Raw genomic sequence first — 19,257 nt, forward strand, 5'->3', positions numbered from 1 at the left:
CTACAACAGTGCAGCACCTCCAGGCAAGAGCCTACAATAGTGACACCTCTAGGCAAGAGCCTCCAATAGTGACACCTCCAGGCAAGAGCCTCCAATAGTGACACCTCCATGCAAGAGCCTCCAATAGTGACACCTCCAGGCAAGAGCCTCCAATAGTGACACCTCCATGCAAGAACCTCTAATAGTGACACCTCCATGCAAGAGCCTCCAATAGTGACACCTCCAGGCAAGAGTCTCCAATAGTGAAACCTCCAGGCAATAGCCTCCAATAGTGACACCTCCATGCAAGAGCCTCCAATAGTGACACCTCCATGCAAGAGCCTCCAATAGTGACACCTCCATGCAAGAGCCTCCAATAGTGACACCTCCATGCAAGAGCCTCCAATAGTGACACCTCCAGGCAATAGCCTCCAATAGTGACACCTCCATGCAAGAGCCTCCAATAGTGACACCTCCAGGCAATAGCCTCCAATAGTGACACCTCCAGGCAAGAGCCTCCAATAGTGACACCTCCAGGCAAGAGCCTCCAATAGTGACACCTCCAGGCAAGAGCCTCCAATAGTGACACCTCCAGGCAAGAGCCTCCAATAGTGACACCTCCAGGCAAGAGCCTCCAATAGTGACACCTCCATGCAAAAGCCTCCAATAGTGACACCTCCATGCAAGAACCTCTAATAGTGACACCTCCATGCAAGAGCCTCCAATAGTGACACCTTCAGGCGAGAGCCTCCAATAGTGACACCTCCATGCAAAAGCCTCCAATAGTGACACCTCCAGGCAAGAGCCTCCAATAGTGACACCTCCAGGCAAGAGCCTCCAATAGTGACACCTCCATGCAAAAGCCTCCAATAGTGACACCTCCAGGCAAGAGCCTCCAATAGTGACACCTCCATGCAAGAGCCTCCAATAGTGACACCTCCAGGCAAGAGCCTCCAATAGTGACACCTCCAGGCAAGAGCCTCCAATAGTGACACCTCCATGCAAGAACCTCTAATAGTGACACCTCCATGCAAGAGCCTCCAATAGTGACACCTCCAGGCAAGATCCTCCAATAGTGACACCTCCATGCAAGAGCCCCCAATAGTGACACCTCCAGGCAAGAGCCTCCAATAGTGACACCTCCAGGCAAGAGCCTCCAATAGTGACACCTCCAGGCAATAGCCTCCAATAGTGACACCTCCAGGCAAGAGCCTCCAATAGTGACACCTCCATGCAAGAACCTCCAATAGTGACACCTCCATGCAAGAGCCCCCAATAGTGACACCTCCATGCAAGAACCTCCAATAGTGACACCTCCATGCAAGAGCCCCCAATAGTGACACCTCCAGGCAAGAGCCTCCAATAGTGACACCTCCAGGTAATAGCCTCCAATAGTGACACCTCCAGGCAATAGCCTCCAATAGTGACACCTCCAGGCAAGAGCCTCCAATAGTGACACCTCCAGGAAAGAGCTTCCAATAGTGACACCTCCAGGCAAGAGCCCCCAATAGTGACACCTCCAGGCAAGAGCCTCCAATAGTGACACCTCCAGGCAAGAGCCCCCAATAGTGACACCTCCAGGCAAGAGCCTCCAATAGTGACACCTCCAGGCAAGAGCCTCCAATAGTGACACCTCCATGCAAAAGCCTCCAATAGTGACACCTCCATGCAAGAACCTCTAATAGTGACACCTCCATGCAAGAGCCTCCAATAGTGACACCTCCAGGCAAGAGCCTCCAATAGTGACACCTCCATGCAAAAGCCTCCAATAGTGACACCTCCAGGCAAGAGCCTCCAATAGTGACACCTCCATGCAAGAGCCTCCAATAGTGACACCTCCAGGCAAGAGCCTCCAATAGTGACACCTCCAGGCAAGAGCCTCCAATAGTGACACCTCCAGGCAAGAACCTCCAATAGTGACACCTCCAGGCAATAGCCTCCAATAGTGACACCTCCATGCAAGAACCTCCAATAGTGACACATCCATGCAAGAGCCTCCAATAGTGACACCTCCAGGCAAGAGCCTCCAATAGTGACACCTCCATGCAAGAGCCTCCAATAGTGACACCTCCATGCAAGAGCCTCCAATAGTGACACCTCCATGCAAGAGCCTCCAATAGTGACACCTCCAGGCAAGAACCTCCAATAGTGACACCTCCAGGCAAGAGCTTGCAATAGTGACACCTCCAGGCAAGAGCCTCCAATAGTGACCAGCTGGTCACTGAAAAAAAAGTTAAAGAATGAATTGCAAATAAATCACATTTTGTTAGCTTAAAGGGAACACATGTAGTGTTCCCTTTAAGCTAACAAAATGTGATTTATTTGCAACTGCTTTTCAATCACATTTTCAAATGAGAGAGCTTGATAATTGCAGTAAGATTGTCCTGTATTGATTGTTTCATTGTTTGCAACACAGACAAATTCATTCTTTAACTTTTTTTCGCAACATTTTAAAGGAAATATCCAGGGACTATGGGGCCAAAATAAAAAATCCAAATCCACTTACTTGGGGCTTCCTCCAGCCCGTGGCAGGCAGGAGGTGCCCTCGCCGCCGCTCCGCAGGCTCCCGGTCTCCTCCGGTGGCCGACCCGACCTGGCCCGGCCGGCTTCCTGATCGGGCCTCTTCTGCGCTTCAATGACATCTCCTCTGCACTCCACGCGGGCATGCTGACGTCATCCGGGCTGTACTGTGCAGACGCAGAACTACTGCGCCTGCGCAGTAAAGCCCGGAGGACGTCCGATGACGTCAGCGCGCCCGCGTGGAGTGCACAAGAAACCATTAGTGAAGAGCAGAAGAGCCCGACCTGGCAGCCGACCTGGCCAGGTCGGGTCGGCCACCGGAGAAGAGCGGCGGCGAGGGCACTTCCTGCCTGCCACGGGCTGGAGGAAGCCCCAGGAAAGTGGATTTGGATTTTTTATTTTGCCTGAACCTTCCCTTTAAGACCTTGTAAAATGCCTAGAAAAGTGCACACATTGTTTGCAGGAGTCTGTCCAGGCATTTTCATACACTTATTTATTTAACCTGCTGGGCGGTCTGGACGAGCTCAGCTCGTCCAGTACCGCCGGAGCCTGCCGCTCAGTCCCTGCTGGGCTGATTTGGCTCAAATAAAAAGCAGCACACGCAGCCGGCACTTTGCCAGCCGCGTGTGCTGCCTGATCGCCGCCGCTCTTCGGCGATCCGCCGCGAGCAGCGGCGAAAGAGGGTCCCCCCAGCCGCCTGAGCCCAGCGTAGCCGGAACAAAATGTTCCGGCCAGCGCTAAGGGCTGGATCGGAGGCGGCTGACGTCAGGACGTCGGCTGACGTCGATGACGTCACTCCGCTCGTCGCTATGGCGACGATGTAAGCAAAACAAGGAAGGCCGCTCATTGCGGCCTTCCTTGTTTATTCTGGGCGCCGGAGGCGATCGGAAGAACGCCTCCGGAGCGCCCTCTAGTGGGCTTTCATGCAGCCAACTTTCAGTTGGCTGCATGAAATAGTTTTTTTTTTATTAAAAAAAACCCCTCCCGCAGCCTGCCTGGCGATCTTAATAGAACGCCAGGCAGGTTAAGTATTTATATGGCGCCGACATATTAGGCAGCGCTCTACAGAGTATATTGTCTTGTCACTAATTGTCCTTTAGAGGGGCTCACAATCTAGTCCCTACCATAGTCATAGGTCTATGTATGTATCATGTAGTGCATGTATCATAGTCTCGGGCCAATTTAGAGTTAAGCCAATTAACTTCAATGTGTGTTTTGGGGATGTGGGAGAAAACCAAAGTACCCGGTGGGTGGAGGAAACCCACTCATACATGGGGAGAACATACAAACTCCTTGCAGATGTTGACCTGGGTAGGATTTGAACCGGGGAACCAGCGCTGCAAGGCGAGAGCGCTAACCACTACGCCACCGTGCTGCATGGTGCCACTTGTGATATGAAATTTACAGGCATCTAACACAGGCATTTTAAATCTAAAATGTAAAATGATCTGTATAAAATCTATACATTTATGATCAGCATGAGACATTGATTTCCAATGGCATCCCTGGGTGTGGTAAATAGAGAAAGCCACATAAATTGGCCATAAACACCATATCATCCTCCTTCAATGTAAATCTTTATTGCACAATCTACACCAAGTCACAGGTATACTCCTTTAAGTAACCAAAACACAGATAGTATTAAAAAAAAACGTTTCTGCGCAGAACCCAGTATAAAATGTAAAAACCAAGGAGCCATCCCCCATACCCCGTGAACTATCAATCTAGGCTTGTGTGCATGGAGTCTGTCAAAAGGACTCTCATGCTCCATGCATGCAAGCCCAGTCCGCCTAGCTGTCACACATCAGCATACAGCCATATGCACAGCAGCTGCCTCCCCCTAATGGGGATAAGTCCTCTGTTGTTATAACAAAAAGCTGCAACAGCAATCGCTGGCTGGCTTTACACTGACACAGTTCTACACTTCTAGACTTTCCAGGGAGGGCCTTGCCTTTGCCCAAAACATCATCCCTTCTTTTGTCATGCAATAGTTCAATAAATCAGTATACTTGCGTTTGGCCCATTAGTACAGCATTCTCTGGCATCAGACTGTGTGCACTTTCACCGCCGCGTGTCCCACTCAGCATGTTTTGTCCCCAGCAGTACTCTCCACTCCTCCCACTGTTACTTAGCTGGTGTTCGGCTACACTCGGTGTACATGCACGTCTTGTGACCTCACAGGTGTCCGCTCACCAGGGGGGGGCACCTTGGCTGGCATCAGTCACGCCTTGCCTGTTACTAACAGCAGGCAGTCAGCAAGTGTTTGCACTATGCCGGCTAGCTGGGTCGGCTTCAGGCAGCGGGGTCGGCTGGGTAGCGTGATGCGACGATAGGCTCCTCCCACCTACGCGTTTCGCGTCACCCAGGGTGTGGTATGATGAGAGATTTGGATAGAAAAGCAGGTTTGTCTGACTTTTTATTGTGATCACCACAAACCTCTAATCTGCTGCAATAGACATGATTGGTGCCCTTAATTCATACAAAACTGCATGTCATGCTGCATTAAGAGACACTTCAGCTGCCACCTCAGACAGGAGAGTAGAAGGCACACCCTGGATGCTTATCTCTGTGCAACGGCCAACAGACGGTAAATATTTGTGACATGAGTTGCTGTGCCGAGAAAAACATGTTTTCTTAAAACAGTGGATAAAAAAAGCTCAAGTAAGTGAAACTGAAAGAACTCTATTATTAGTTCTGATATGCCAACTACATATGGCCCCTTTCAGACGGGTGGCTGAACTGCGTACACCAGCGCCATTTGGGTGCAATTAAAATGCAAGGTGAATGGCAGTGTTTGTAACACCACACATGTCATGGTGGTGGTATTACATGGCAGAGGACCGCGACATGTCGTGCCTGAGCAGGGCTGTGGCAGCGCTAAGATGGGATTCCATGTGGGGGCTGCCTGTCCACTAGGGATGATCAATGAGTTCTGAGTTCATGGATTATGTACATTTTTATGAAAATATATGCAGCATGAAAATAGCCCAATCAATTTAAAAACCCGGGTGGGACTTGTTTTGTCCATTTTCAAGCTGCATATATTTGCATAAAATGTACATAACCCTGCATGAACTCGGAAATACTTGCATCTCATTGATCATCCCTGCTGTCCACCACTGGCACCGAGTGCTAACAAGCACCTGGCTGGTGCCTTCAGCCGCTCATATGAAAGAGGCCTAAATGTATTCCAATCATTATACTATTGTTTTGGAGCTATAGTGCATCTTTTCTTGGATGCACCTAAGGGTGTGCTTAGGACTGAGGCCTCTATAGTTGTGTGTACGGTTTATAATACACTTATAAACTTTTATTACCTATGACCCATGATGCCTACAGGTGCCTAATGTGGGAGAGGCGGCCCCTATCCTCAGATCACTGACCTTAGGAGTTTACATGCTAATCCTTGTCTCATGTCACTAAGGATAACTTGAGCCAGTGATTAGAGTGTAAGATTCTAAGGACAGTTAGTGACATAAGGCAGGAATTAGAGTTTGGAATATTTTTATATGGGGAAGTGGTCTGTGTTCAGGGGCGGAGCTTAGGCCGCCAGAACACCTGTGCCTACAGGCCTCTGAGTTATAAATCTGACCCTGTCTGTCTTTGCAATGCTGGTATGTGAAAACAAACTTAGGCCTGAAACACACCAGAGGAGTTTTACTGAGCGTTTTGAGTTTTTAAATCTGCTGCTAAGGTTATCCTATGTGTCTGTGCACAGTGGAGCGATGAGGTTTTGTAAAAAAAACCCCATAGCATTACATTGGGAAGAGGTTTTGAAACCTCTAAAAGCTCTTCCCAATGTAATGCTATGGGGTTTTTTACAAAACCTCATTGCTCCAGTGTGCACAGACACATAGGATAACATTAGCAGCAGATTTAAAAACTCAAAACGCTCAGTAAAACTCCTCTGGTGTGTTTCAGGCCAAACAATGAAATGCAAACCATGGGCATGTTTCCTATACCTGTGCAGGTAGTCTATGTATAAATGTTTTGATTTTCTGAACTTCTGAATGTTGCAGTCTTCTAAGACTCCATTCATATTTGAGTTTCTCTTTTTTGTCTGTGTGTGTGTTTTGCGGGTTTTTTTTTTTTGCTTTTTTTGTGTGTACATTTTTGTTTTTGTTTCTGTTTTGTTTTTGGGCATTTTGTATATCTCCTCACCAATTTCCAGATACCAATCCAATCGCAATCTCAGATCTGCACATGATCTTCTGTTGTCCTCTGTATTTTGTATTCTGTATTTTGTATCGTTTTTGTATTTTGTCACTAATTATGTATCTTGTATATTGGTGTACAGCATTGTCTGTTGTATTATGTACCCCATGTTTGTTTCTTACTTTGTACAGCGCCACGGAATATGTTGGCGCTTTATAAATCAATAATGATAATAAAATAATAATTTTTACTCTGTAGTGTTGCTTTTTTTGTGTTTCTGTGTGCGATGTGCAATTTGCATTTTATGCAAGTCAATGGAAATGCAAAAAGCTCCCATTTGTTTTACAAAAATTGCATTTCATTTTGAAGTTGATTACAAACATGCATGAAAAAAAATCAAAGCACAAAACACACCCACAAAAAAATTTGCAAAATGCAGAATCACACATAAGGAAAAAGGCGGAGAAACGCACGCAAAATTTGCATGAATAAGTGTGAACTCTGCCTAATGGTACATACACACTTGCCATAACAATCGTTTACAAGGAACGATAGTTACCAGACGAACAATATTGGAACGATTGGAATGCAACGATGGGATGCAGCAATCATCATACACATTTTAACAATCGTTCTCGCAGAAAAGAACGATCAGAGGGAAATGTTGCGTACTTATTTATATAAAATAAAAAAAAACAATCAAACATGGGGTTACAATAGATACAAATATATGATAGTTAACTTGCAAACAAAGTTTATTTGAAATGTATAATGTAACAATCGTTACAGGCCGCACTACACAGGAAGTATGGAAGCTGGCCAAAATCCAACGCAGGCACATTGGCCCTTGTAACGATCGTGCTCGGCAGATAACTGTACACACTATAGTTTTGTAAGATTGTCGTTCAGTATGATCCGTCCTGTTGGATTTTCTCATTGTGCCGATATCGTTCGTTCGTCGTTGTACTTAATGATCGTTTGGTAAAAGTTCTTTACCCGATTGTCGGCAGACTAATCGTTAAGCTGCTGTTTCAAACGACCATCGCAAGTGTGTACATACCATTAAGCACCTTTCACCCATAACAAAATATGCAAGCGATTTGCATTTTTGCAAATTTACATTTGCCTGGCATCAAATTTTCTGCAGAGAAAAAGGCCTTTTATGCACTGAACATGCGATTCCCATACAATGGGAATGTAAAGTTAATTACATACAATTTCAAGTAAATTAACTGTATTGGTATGCACAGAAAAATCGCAATGGGAAAAATTCACATAAAAACACAGACACAAAAACGAAGATTCGGAAACTAAAAAATGCAAAATGTAGACTCACACATGCAAAAAAAAAAAAAAAGGGAAAACGCAGCCAGAAAGCAGGGATAACTGTGAAAGCTGCATTAGACAGCTCTGGGTGGGACCACCCCTTCTCCTGCTTGCAGAATGATGTCAGCCATGAAGCAGAAATAAAACTCCCCACAGAGCCTGCTGTGAGCTCTATCAGCTGTGCTGCTTCGTCACACACAAACATTTGTTTTATAAACAGAAGTTCAATTTGGCAGAACAAAAAAAACAATTTATCTGGACACTGCTTGCCAAGCTGTCAGACTGTTTATCTAGAGCTGTGTCTGGGGTTAAGCTTTATTGAAAATGAAAAGAAACACTGATGTCAGGAAAAGCCCTGTAATTACCATTTTGGTTAGTTTACGGTTCTGGCACATATCAAATGTATCGATCCAATGAGATTAAGTTTAAAGGAGTAACTATTAATTACATGAACCACAGAAGAGAAAATCACAAACTCAACAAAAGTGACCTTATAATAAATAGCTAAATAAAGATAAAACAATGTAAACAAGACTGCTACTGAGCAACAAGGAAGCATTACTGGATAGAGTGTAAAAAGGTATTCAGAAACTAGCTGTAAACATTAAACACAATGTTAGTAACATATAACGTCTTGAAAGCTGACACAAACACACCTCAACTAACAAGATCTAATAATAGGGGTAGTCTGTGAAAGTGAGATAAGGAGAAAGGCCAAGTTCACAGTGGTGCGTTGTGATGTGAGGTAATAGGCGCTTTTTTTGTTGTTGTTGTTTGTTTAAACAAAAATAACTTTATTTAAACACAGCACTGGTACATTTACAGTAAGATACGCATAAAAGAAGTTTCCATTCATAGTGCCTCTAGTTTAAAACAAATGTGCAGTCATAAAAATGAGCTTTTTATAGGGAAGCTAAGTATGTGTATTATCCCTTTATCACGTGAAGGTGTGCTATAGGCAAGCCATTTTAGGGCAATTTAGGGCAAATAACGTTTCAGTTGTGAACGCTTTAGCTCCTTTCACATTGGCCCATTTTCTTTGTGGCGTGTTACCCTTTTTTACCACAGGCAGGGGCGTAGCAATAGGGGTTGCAGAGGTAGCGACCGTATCGGGGCCCATGGGGCCCTTCCTCAACCAAAGTATTAGCTCTTTATTGGTCCTGTGCTGGTAATAATCACTTCTATAGATGCTTTGAATAGTCGTAATCATTAGCCAACTGTTCCCCATCCCCTTCTTGCACCTCTGACACTGTAGATGACCTTGGCAGGTTTTGTTGCGCCATATCAAGTGTTAAATATAGAGTGCTTGAGGGGGGCCCCATGCAAAACTCCCACCGGGGCCCATAGCTCCATAGCTACGCCACTGACCACAGGGTAACGCTATGGCAATGAAAACCTATGAGGCCTTTCATACCTACTGCGGTGCAAAGTGGTGCACCGGAAGTATCACATTTCACGTGACGACAGCGCTTTATCAGTGAACACCCAAGGCGATGTCATGTAAGTCTATGGAGATGCAGAAATTTTAAAATGTTTGGCGTTCACATTGCGGTGCGCACTACAATACACTTCTGCGCAATTCTAATTTCAGTCACAGAAAGTGAATGCCAGAGCTTCACTTCCTCCTTGGCTTGCAGCCAGAAAGGAGATTACTGCGCATTAACATTGCGGTGCAATGCAATCACCGCACTGCAGCCCACCTATAACGCCGGTTATGTGTGAAACCGGCCTGAGGGTAGGAACATACTAGGCAGAAACACTAGCATTGCGGAAAACACACATAATACAAAGCAATGGGCCGCATATGTTTGTGTTCTGCAAAGTGCATTTTTTAAAACGCAGGACTTGCAGCATATTTTTCCAAAACTCATCTAAAACGCACATAATAAATGCCAATCGTGAGCCAGAGGTATTGCTTTTTAATGCATTTTTTGCAGGGCTGTGGAGTCAGAGTCAAGGAGTCGGAGTCGGGGCAATTTTTGGGTGCCTGGAGTCAGAGTCAGGAGAAAATACACAGACTCCGACTCCTAATGAATTTAAACTGTAATTAAAATAGAAAATATGATAAAATGTTCTATTTCTCAGATAACAGTCATCATAAATAATTTATATATACAGTAAAGTCATCATAAATAATTTATACATACAGTAATAGCTGTGCTTAGGCCACAAAAATTAAACAAACCAATCAAAAATTAGTTACTTGTGCTGCTTCAATAAAGCATTCCCCGTATTTTTAAAGTCAGATAATATATCAGATTGTGACTGTACAGTATATATGATGTGTACACAGGAATCTCTTATATATACTAAATAACATCTATGCTGTAAGAATAAAGCCTGATGTGTAGCCGTGTCACTAATAGAGATGGTCAATGAGATGGAAATAATTCTGCATTGATGCTGATTTATGCAAATGTACGCACTCTCTTTGCTGATGAAATCAAATAATTTGATTTGTTGTTAAAATTTGGTTTGGTGACTACGAATTAAAGGGTACCTGAGACGGATGAAAAGAAACGTTTTATACATACCTAGGGCTTCCTCCAGCCCCCTTCAGGCTAATCAGTCCCTTGCTGTCCTCCTCCGCCACCTGGATCTTCTGCTATGAGTCCTGGTAATTCAGCCAGTCAGCGCAGTCCGGCCACGTGACGCTCTCACAGCCAGGAGCGTTCTGCACCTGTGCAATAGTGCTGCGCAGGTGTAGTATGCTCCCGGCGGTGGAGTGTGTGCATGCTCACTACGCCCCACTGGCTCAAGTACTTGGCTCAAGTCCACCCGGAGGACGAAGGGAGAACTGCAGCGCTGGATCCCAGGAAGGTGAGTGAGTGAGTGCTGGGGCTGCTGCAGATCTCTGTGTGATTTTTTTTTTCCAGGCTTTAGGGTCTAAAAAGCATGCTAAACATTTTTTACCGCTTTTAGACCCTAAAATCCAGAAAAAATTATTTACATACCATTCTCTACGAGTCGCTATTTATATTTACTTTCAATATTTAAATAGTGCTGATGCATTCTATGCAGTGGTGGATAGAGAACAGCGATTGCATTATATCTGAAGTAACATTTGACATTAGATTAACGTGTGTGTGTGTGTGTGTGTGTGTGTGTGTGTGTGTGTGTGTGTGTGTGTGTGTGTGTGTGTGTGTGTGTGTGTGTGTGTGTGTGTGTGTGTGTGTGTGTGTGTGTGTGTGTGTGTGTGTGTGTGTGTGTGTGTGTGTGTGTGTGTGTGTGTGTACAGTCACAATCCTGCTTGCAGTATATACAGACTCAATCCTACTTAGAACTTGCCCATGTTCCCTTTTTTCTTCTTCTTATTATTATTATTATTGATTTATATAGTGCCAGCATCTTCCGCTGCGCTGCACAATAGCATACAGGGTATAACAAAACAAAGTATACAATACAGACAGTTGATACAAGACAAGAGGGTATAACAGCTAAAGCAGTGAACAAATTAACAACATATTTTACACAGAGGTGGGAGGTATGTACACCCATTACACAGCATTGTGAGACGAAAGGGAAGAGGGCCCTGGCCAAAAGGCCTTACAGTCTAAACATTTAAGGTATAGGACAGTAGGTAAAGGGAGGCTGTGTATGGGGTGGTAGAAATGGTGGTTAGTGGGCAGTGTCCTAGGTAGGACAGTATGCTTGCCTGAAGAGGTGAGTTTTCAGATTGCGCCTAAAAATAGTAAGTGTGGGTGAGTGGCGGATGTGTTGAGGGAGAGTGTTCCAGAGGAGGGGAGAGGATCGAGAGAAGTCTTGCAAGCGAGAGTGAGAAGAGGTGATCAGGGAAGAAGACAGAAGGATATCGTTCGCAGAGCGGAGATTGCGTGTAGGATGGTATCTGGAAATAAGTTGATTAAGATAGGAAGGAGCTATGTTGTGGAGAGCCTTGTAGGCAAGAGTAAGGATTTTAAATTGTATCCTTTGTGTAACTGGCAGCCAGTGAAGGGACTGACAGAGGGAGCTTGGGCTTGAGAAGCGTGAGGAGAGGTCATGCAGCAGAGTTCATAACAGACTCTAGCGGGGCTAAACGGTTGGCAGGGAGACCGCAGAGCAGAGAGTTGCAATAGTCTAGTCGGGAAAGGATAAGGGCATGCACAGAAGTTTGGTAGTGTCTTGTGTTAGAAAAGGGAGGATGCGGGAGATGTTTTTTAGGTGGAGGCGACAAGAGGAGGAGAGTTTGTCAATGTGTGGTTTGAATGTGAGACTTGAGTCCAAAATTACACCTAGACAGATAAGAAGGTTAAGTTCACACTATATACATTGCGTAATGCCTGTGCTACAACGCAGGACACACAGTACACATTTATTTACAATATCATGAAAAATGCAGCATGTGCATTTTCACACATCACACACTGTAGAAAATGTGCCTGCATAATGAGGTATTTTTCAAGATGGGAACATGCTCATACAATTCTATGGGCAGCCCGTTTATATTGGGCAATGCAGGGCGAAGCACCACAGTTGATTCACTATTCTACGGTAAAAATGTTACTGGCACTAACACCCCTAGAGTGGCACGCATTGCACAATCAGCACTATATGGACAATGTTCACAATGCTATGGTAACACGCGTTATATTACTTGCGTAACATGGATTGCCATAGCAACTCAAATGATAACCATGTACCGTGGGTTGCGCTAACTGCGCAACACGTACTACTCTTGTGGCATTACTTTTAGTAACATTGCAGTTCACTATCTGTACATGGCAGTTTCAAGGAAGGATAGAGAACCAACTCCATAGTGTGAACTCCACGCCTAAGTTTTAAGACTCTAGGCCCTAAATGACAGTTCCTCTGCATTCAGACTGCAGTCAAACTGTAAATTCTTGCTGATAACTAACCAGAGTTGTGAAACTGCTTGGCTGAGCAAAAAGCTAATCTAAGTGCAGGGAACAGATAACAAGTTCAGTAGTTCCGATAGAATAGACAGACAAGTTTAGATTTTAGCCTTCAAATACAAAACAAGACTATGAGATTCCAGAAAAGCCCTATTTAGGAGTAGAACTATCTATACCATTGTGTATCTCATCAGTTCATTTTCACTTTGGGTTTACTGGAAGCTGGGTGCAGTCACTAGATTTTCCTCAGCAGGGACAACCAGTTATGACCATCTTTGCTGAAAATCTAGTGTCAGTACAGGTGTCCCACAATGTTGTTTATTGATCCACCACAGAGCAGAATTAATCGCCAGGCACCTAGGCAGGTGTTTAGGACGTGATGGCTGTCAAGGGGCCCACCTGTCACCTTCTTCGACTTCTCTCCACTACAGCTTACCAGAAGGACCACAAGGGGCCCCACATCTACTACCTTGCCTAGGACTCCATTACATCGTAATCCATCTCTCGCCTGCCATGCCAGATCACTACAGACAAATGATGAATGAGGAGTATGGTTCATCTCAGCCCACTCATTGGCCGTGATCATCCTCACTTCTCCATTTCACTGTGGAAACACTGTGGCTGGTCAATACACAATTTAGGAATCCCAGTATTGCTTTTTACGGGTTTTCTTTCCAACAGGGAAGTCCTCATGAGATTGTGCTTCCAAAGACGGAGACTCCGTACTGAGCATGCACACTGCTCATGCACTCGCGCATGCGCAATACGAAGTCACCCATCTTCGGAAGCACTTGGGGACAAAAGTGCTTCCGAAGTCCCTAGGCGGTAAATTAAATGGGGTTGATGGCACTGAAACGAGGGGTACAAGAGAGGACAGGGAAAACTCTATAGGATCCAGAGCCTTCCCTGTCCATAGGTAAGTATCTAACTTTATTATTTTTTTTCACATTTACATTTATAGCTGGGTGCAGTCACTAGATTTTCCTCAGCAGGGACAACCAGTTATGACCATCTTTGCTGAAAATCTAGTGTCAGTACAGGTGTCCCACAATGTTGTTTATTGATCCACCACAGAGCAGAATTAATCGCCAGGCACCTAGGCAGGTGTTTAGGACGTGATGGCTGTCAAGGGGCCCACCTGCCACCTTCTTCGACTTCTCTCCACTACAGCTTACCAGAAGGACCACAAGGGGCCCCACATCTACTACCTTGCCTAGGACTCCATTACATCGTAATCCATCTCTCGCCTGCCATGCCAGATCACTACAGACAAATGATGAATGAGGAGTATGGTTCATCTCAGCCCACTCATTGGCCGTGATCATCCTCACTTCTCCATTTCACTGTGGAAACACTGTGGCTGGTCAATACACAATTTAGGAATCCCAGTATTGCTTTTTACGGGTTTTCTTTCCAACAGGGAAGTCCTCATGAGATTGTGCTTCCAAAGACGGAGACTCCGTACTGAGCATGCACACTGCTCATGCACTCGCGCATGCGCAATACGAAGTCACCCATCTTCGGAAGCACTTGGGGACAAAAGTGCTTCCGAAGTCCCTAGGCGGTAAATTAAATGGGGTTGATGGCACTGAAACGAGGGGTACAAGAGAGGACAGGGAAAACTCTATAGGATCCAGAGCCTTCCCTGTCCATAGGTAAGTATCTAACTTTATTATTTTTTTTCACATTTACATTTACTTTAAGGGCTGGGACTCCCTATTGCATCAGTGGCTACAGTAGCCAAATCCTGATTGCTCTGGGAAATCATGGCACTTCTGAGATTTGCTAATTCAAAGTGCTTTGCTATTGCCACAAATGCGGGATCGCTCCAAAACTGCTAGAGGCAGCATCACGCTAATGGGACCACCCCCACAGGTGATACACTGGAGTATCGCTTTGCCAGTCGCAAAAGTGCTTCTAGTGGATGCCAACTCTAGTCTTGATAAATCGGCTTAGCACCCCCTAAAGCATTGAATGTAGTCATTTTTATTCAACTAAACATTTGATTCAATCAAAAATATTAAGTTGAATGATACTGGGTGAAAAACTTGAGACTCTACTTCAATCAAATATTGATCTAATGTTAATCAGAAAGGGCTGCTCTTTTTGTTGACCACATGGGGGCAGGCATGGCGGGTCCACATAGCTTGTAGTGCATCAATGTGTACAAGACTAGCGGTGGCAACACTCCAAACAGTTTTCATACAGATGGCTGAGATATCGGTTCTAAATCAAATGAGGCAGGGTGTTAAAGAGGATTGATACTTTTTGATTAATTTCTAATCTGGGAAATACCAACTGTAGAGATTACTGGGTGACCTGAAACTGCATACACACAGCCAGACACAATTGTGTGAACCAACTGACGATGAACGATCATTCCACAATCAATAACAGCAAATATTAAACAATGTGTTGTCACAGACAGCAAAAGTTCACACACAAAATGTAAAACGACTGTCAACCAATAGAATAGTTAAACGTTGCAGAATATAGGCAAAGTGCTACAGACTTTGCGGACACATGGTTTAATAATCGTTCCTAGTTCTGTACACACTAATTATGAACGATTATCTGCTGATCGTTTGAAGCCCAATCACTGTTGCAGATTGTTCGTTTAGGCAGTCATCTTTAAATATCAGATGATTTCTGACCGATTGGTCGTTCATTGTTTATTTTCAACAATTCTTTCTCCCTGTGTGTACTATCCTTAAAGAGAACCTGTACTAAGTAAAATTATTTAAAATACACACATGAGGTAACTTAAAATGAACATTACGGGCTTGATTCACAAAGCGGTGCTAACCTACTTAGCATGTCTAAAGTCTTTAGACGCGCTAACCAGGGTGCTAAGTAGGTTAGCACCGGATTTCTCAATCAGATCGCGCGGTAACTTTGCGCGAGCAAAGTTTTACGCGCGCAAAGTTTTATGCGCGCTAAGTCCCATAGGCTTTAATGGGCACTTCGCGCGGTGCGCCCTGCGCTCTGTGCAGTATGCGCGTAAAGTTTTACGCGCATAAAGTTTTGCGCGCGTAAAGTTTTATGCGCGAAAAGCTTGTTTAGACGTGCTAAGGGGGTTTTCACAGGCGTGCTAACAGTTAGCACCGCTTTGTAAATCAAGCCCTACATAGTTACCTTGCCATCAGTTCCTCTCAGAAGCTTACGATTTTCTTCTTAAGCTGGCCACTAACGGTTGAATTTCTAGCGAAAAATTGTTCGAGCGATCAGAAATTCTGATCAGATTGGTTGTAAATAATCTCCATTGCTGGACACAATCGATTATGGACGAGCGAAAGAAATGTCGCCCGAATGAATTTTCGTCGAACGAAAATTTGGATTTTCTTGGTGGTCGTGATCGATAGGAAGCAAAGATTGGTTAGTTGATGGTGTAGTGAACGATTTTTCGTCCGATCAGAATTTCTGATTGCTCAAACGATTTTTCGCTAGAAATTGGACAGTTAGTGGCCACCTTTACAGTGTTCCCTTCCAGTTCTGACAACATTTTGTCAGAACTGAAATATATCAGTTGCTGTCAGTTATAGATCAGTTGCTGTCAGTTACAGCTGAGAGGATAACTGATCTGTCCATGTTTCCCTATGGCTCAAGTGGGTGATGTTACAGTTTAACAGTGTGCTGACCAGGAAGCGGTTATAGGATAATGGCCATTTTCAAAATGGAGGACGGTGAATTCCATTCATCACAGTGGACAAACAGGACGCAGGAGAGGAAAAATAGATTGAAGAGTAGACTACACAGGAGGTAAGTATGACTTGTGTATGTTTATTTTGAGTTTTAATTTTCAGCTCAGGTTTTCTTTAAAGAGAAACTGTAGTGAAAATAACATAATGAATATAATTGCTTCTTTTTTACAATATTAATTTATAGATTATTTAGGCAGTGTTTGCCCATTGTAAAATCTTTCCTCTTCCCAATTTACATTCTAAAATGTATTACTGGTGTTGTTGACATCTTTAGTTCTGCCAGGTGATCTGCACAGAATGTTTGTTACTGAGAGTTCTATGCACAGAGGGAGATACTGCTTGCTTGGCAATTGGAAAGGGCTGTTATTTCCCACAATGCAACAAGGTTCACAGACAGCCAACTGTTTCACCACAATATCAGCCATACAGATGTCCCTGATGATCTATTCAAGAAAAGGTAAAGATTTCTCATGGGGATGGGGGTATCAGCTACTGATTGCGATGTTCAATCCTTAGTTAAAGTTCCTCTAGAGATACTTTAGTATAAATCAGGCTTATTCTGCCAGTAGTACTTGAGACACAGAGGACCTGGCAGTAACACATTTGTCTAGTACGGTAGTAAAGCTGTCTTCATAATGTGAATATTGTCCTGAGTCTCTTTGTCTCTTTATATAGATCATTGTAATAACAGCCATGGCAAGAAATACCTCCTGAATACAGCGTCATGCTCCAGATACAAGCATCAGGGCTACTCAAAACATGGGCACTGGAGTAACCAGAATACTAACATCTTCCATGTCCCTGAGACACCTTTCGCTATAAAAAGTTACAGACTTAAGCCTCATCTACACGGTACAATTTTCCCGTCAGATCGGATCTATTAGATAATTTCCAACCAGTCCATTTGGATTGTGTTAGATTTTGCAATAGATTTTGGGTACTTATCAAAGCAAAATGTATCGCAAAATTGATCTGAAACAATTGGGACATCTACACACGATGCAATTTCTTATTAGATCTATCTAATAGATCTGTCAATCTGATGAAAAATTGTACCGTGTAGATGAGGCAACAAGTGATTTTAATGGGAAAAAACAGTACACAGTAAATGCATTGTTCATTTATACCAGTTCAGTTATAAAAAAGCAAATGTTTTATTATTACTGTATCAAATGACAATACCTGATATTGGTTATTACTAAAATAATTGACAGATTTTAGTTTTTCAACATTATTTTACATCTGAAGCTCAGTCCACACTAGGGCAAGATCGGAAACGGGCAACCAGAGCGGACATAGCAAGATCCACTTCAGTGGTCCATTAGGATATGTTCAGGGTCTGCAGCAGATGCGTTTCCACCATAGGCTTCTATAGGAAATCCATCCGCTTATCTGGAAATATCGCACAGGTCGGGACTTTGCCTTGTGGTAAGCGGATCAGAACAGACGGATCCAAAGTAATCGAATGTAAAGGGTTCCTATTATTAAACCCCCTCTACACCATTCAATTCCAGGCGCGATTGATCAAATTTGATTGGATCGAATTCTATTAGATCAATTATTTCCAACATGTCCGATCGGGATTCAATTGATCGTGTGATCGATTTTGGCTAGTTTTTAATGCAAATCGATCACACGATTAATCGAATCCTGATCGGACGTGTTGGATTTAATCAATCAAAATTGATTGTTCGCGCCTGGAATTGAATGGTGTAGAGAGGGCTTTACATAAGATCCATTTACACCTCCTTCCTCCACTGATCTAATCCGAAAGCGCTGCGTTCTGCGTGTGGACCAAGCCTACATAAAGCACTACAGGGATATAACTTTTTTTTAGGCAGAATCGCATATGCGTTTTCCACTATGTGCTATGGAAAACGCAATAGCGATTAATGTTTATCAGAGATGAGTGATGGAGTGAGACACAAGCACTGCTAGCAGACAAATAACTGAGATCTGATCATGTATGTACTCACCCCATGTAAATCCTCTGCTATAGTAGTATTGGACGGCATATAATATTCTAGCCTCATACTGCAATCTATCAGTGCACTCTGATGCAGAATCTTCATACAAATGAAATAATGCTCTCAATAGTCCCTTCTGCTTGTGGGGATCTTTCCTCTGTACATGCGATGCTGAGAGTGTAGTGTTAGTCCACGCCTGAAGAGCTGGCAGCAAGTACTGCTGAAAGATGAAGCCGCAGCAGCTTTTGTTGTGATGTGATGGGAGTGGCTGAGGGATGGGGAAAGCTGGTGACTCAGGTCACTGAGGGAAGAAAAAGTTTGTAGTTGTCTGAGAGAAGTGACAGGTCTTTCAGGAATAAGGATACGGACAGAATAAGGCACGTGCTGCTTCTTCTCGTCACCTATAAAGCTCTGCCTTGACCCTGACCTGACAGTGAACTAGGGGATGCCTTGTGTCTCCATTCCCTGTTCAGTGCAATGCTTCAATTACTGACTGACTTATTGTTCAGACTACCGACTTACTTTTGTAGGGCACTTTCTAGAGGAAAAGCACATATTTCTACTTTCTTAAGGGGCCCATACACCTAAAGATTTTCCCGCCAGTATACAGCAGATTCGATCACTGTGATCTAATCTGCTGTGAAATCGTTGCGTAAATGCAAACGATTGATTTCTGTCTGGAATCAATCGATCCCGTCGAGCAGTCCGTGTGGATGATTTTGCTTGATCGCCGGTGGGTCGCGAGTGCGTCGATAG

General features: G+C 44.1%; 1 protein-coding gene across 1 annotated transcript in view; it reads right to left on the minus strand.

Moving 5' to 3' along the window:
- TMEM116 (transmembrane protein 116) overlaps positions 1 to 18,702 on the minus strand; it is a 132,858-nt gene extending 114,156 nt beyond the window's left edge. The window contains exon 1 of the mRNA XM_068245715.1: positions 18,511 to 18,702. Within this exon, the coding sequence (XP_068101816.1) occupies positions 18,511 to 18,606 (96 nt within the window). The 5' untranslated portion in view covers positions 18,607 to 18,702. The remainder of the gene's footprint in view (positions 1 to 18,510) is intronic.
- Positions 18,703 to 19,257: the final 555 nt, after the last annotated feature.

The sequence above is a fragment of the Hyperolius riggenbachi genome, chromosome 1, assembly GCF_040937935.1.
Source record: "Hyperolius riggenbachi isolate aHypRig1 chromosome 1, aHypRig1.pri, whole genome shotgun sequence".
Classification (NCBI taxonomy): Eukaryota; Metazoa; Chordata; class Amphibia; order Anura; family Hyperoliidae; genus Hyperolius; species Hyperolius riggenbachi.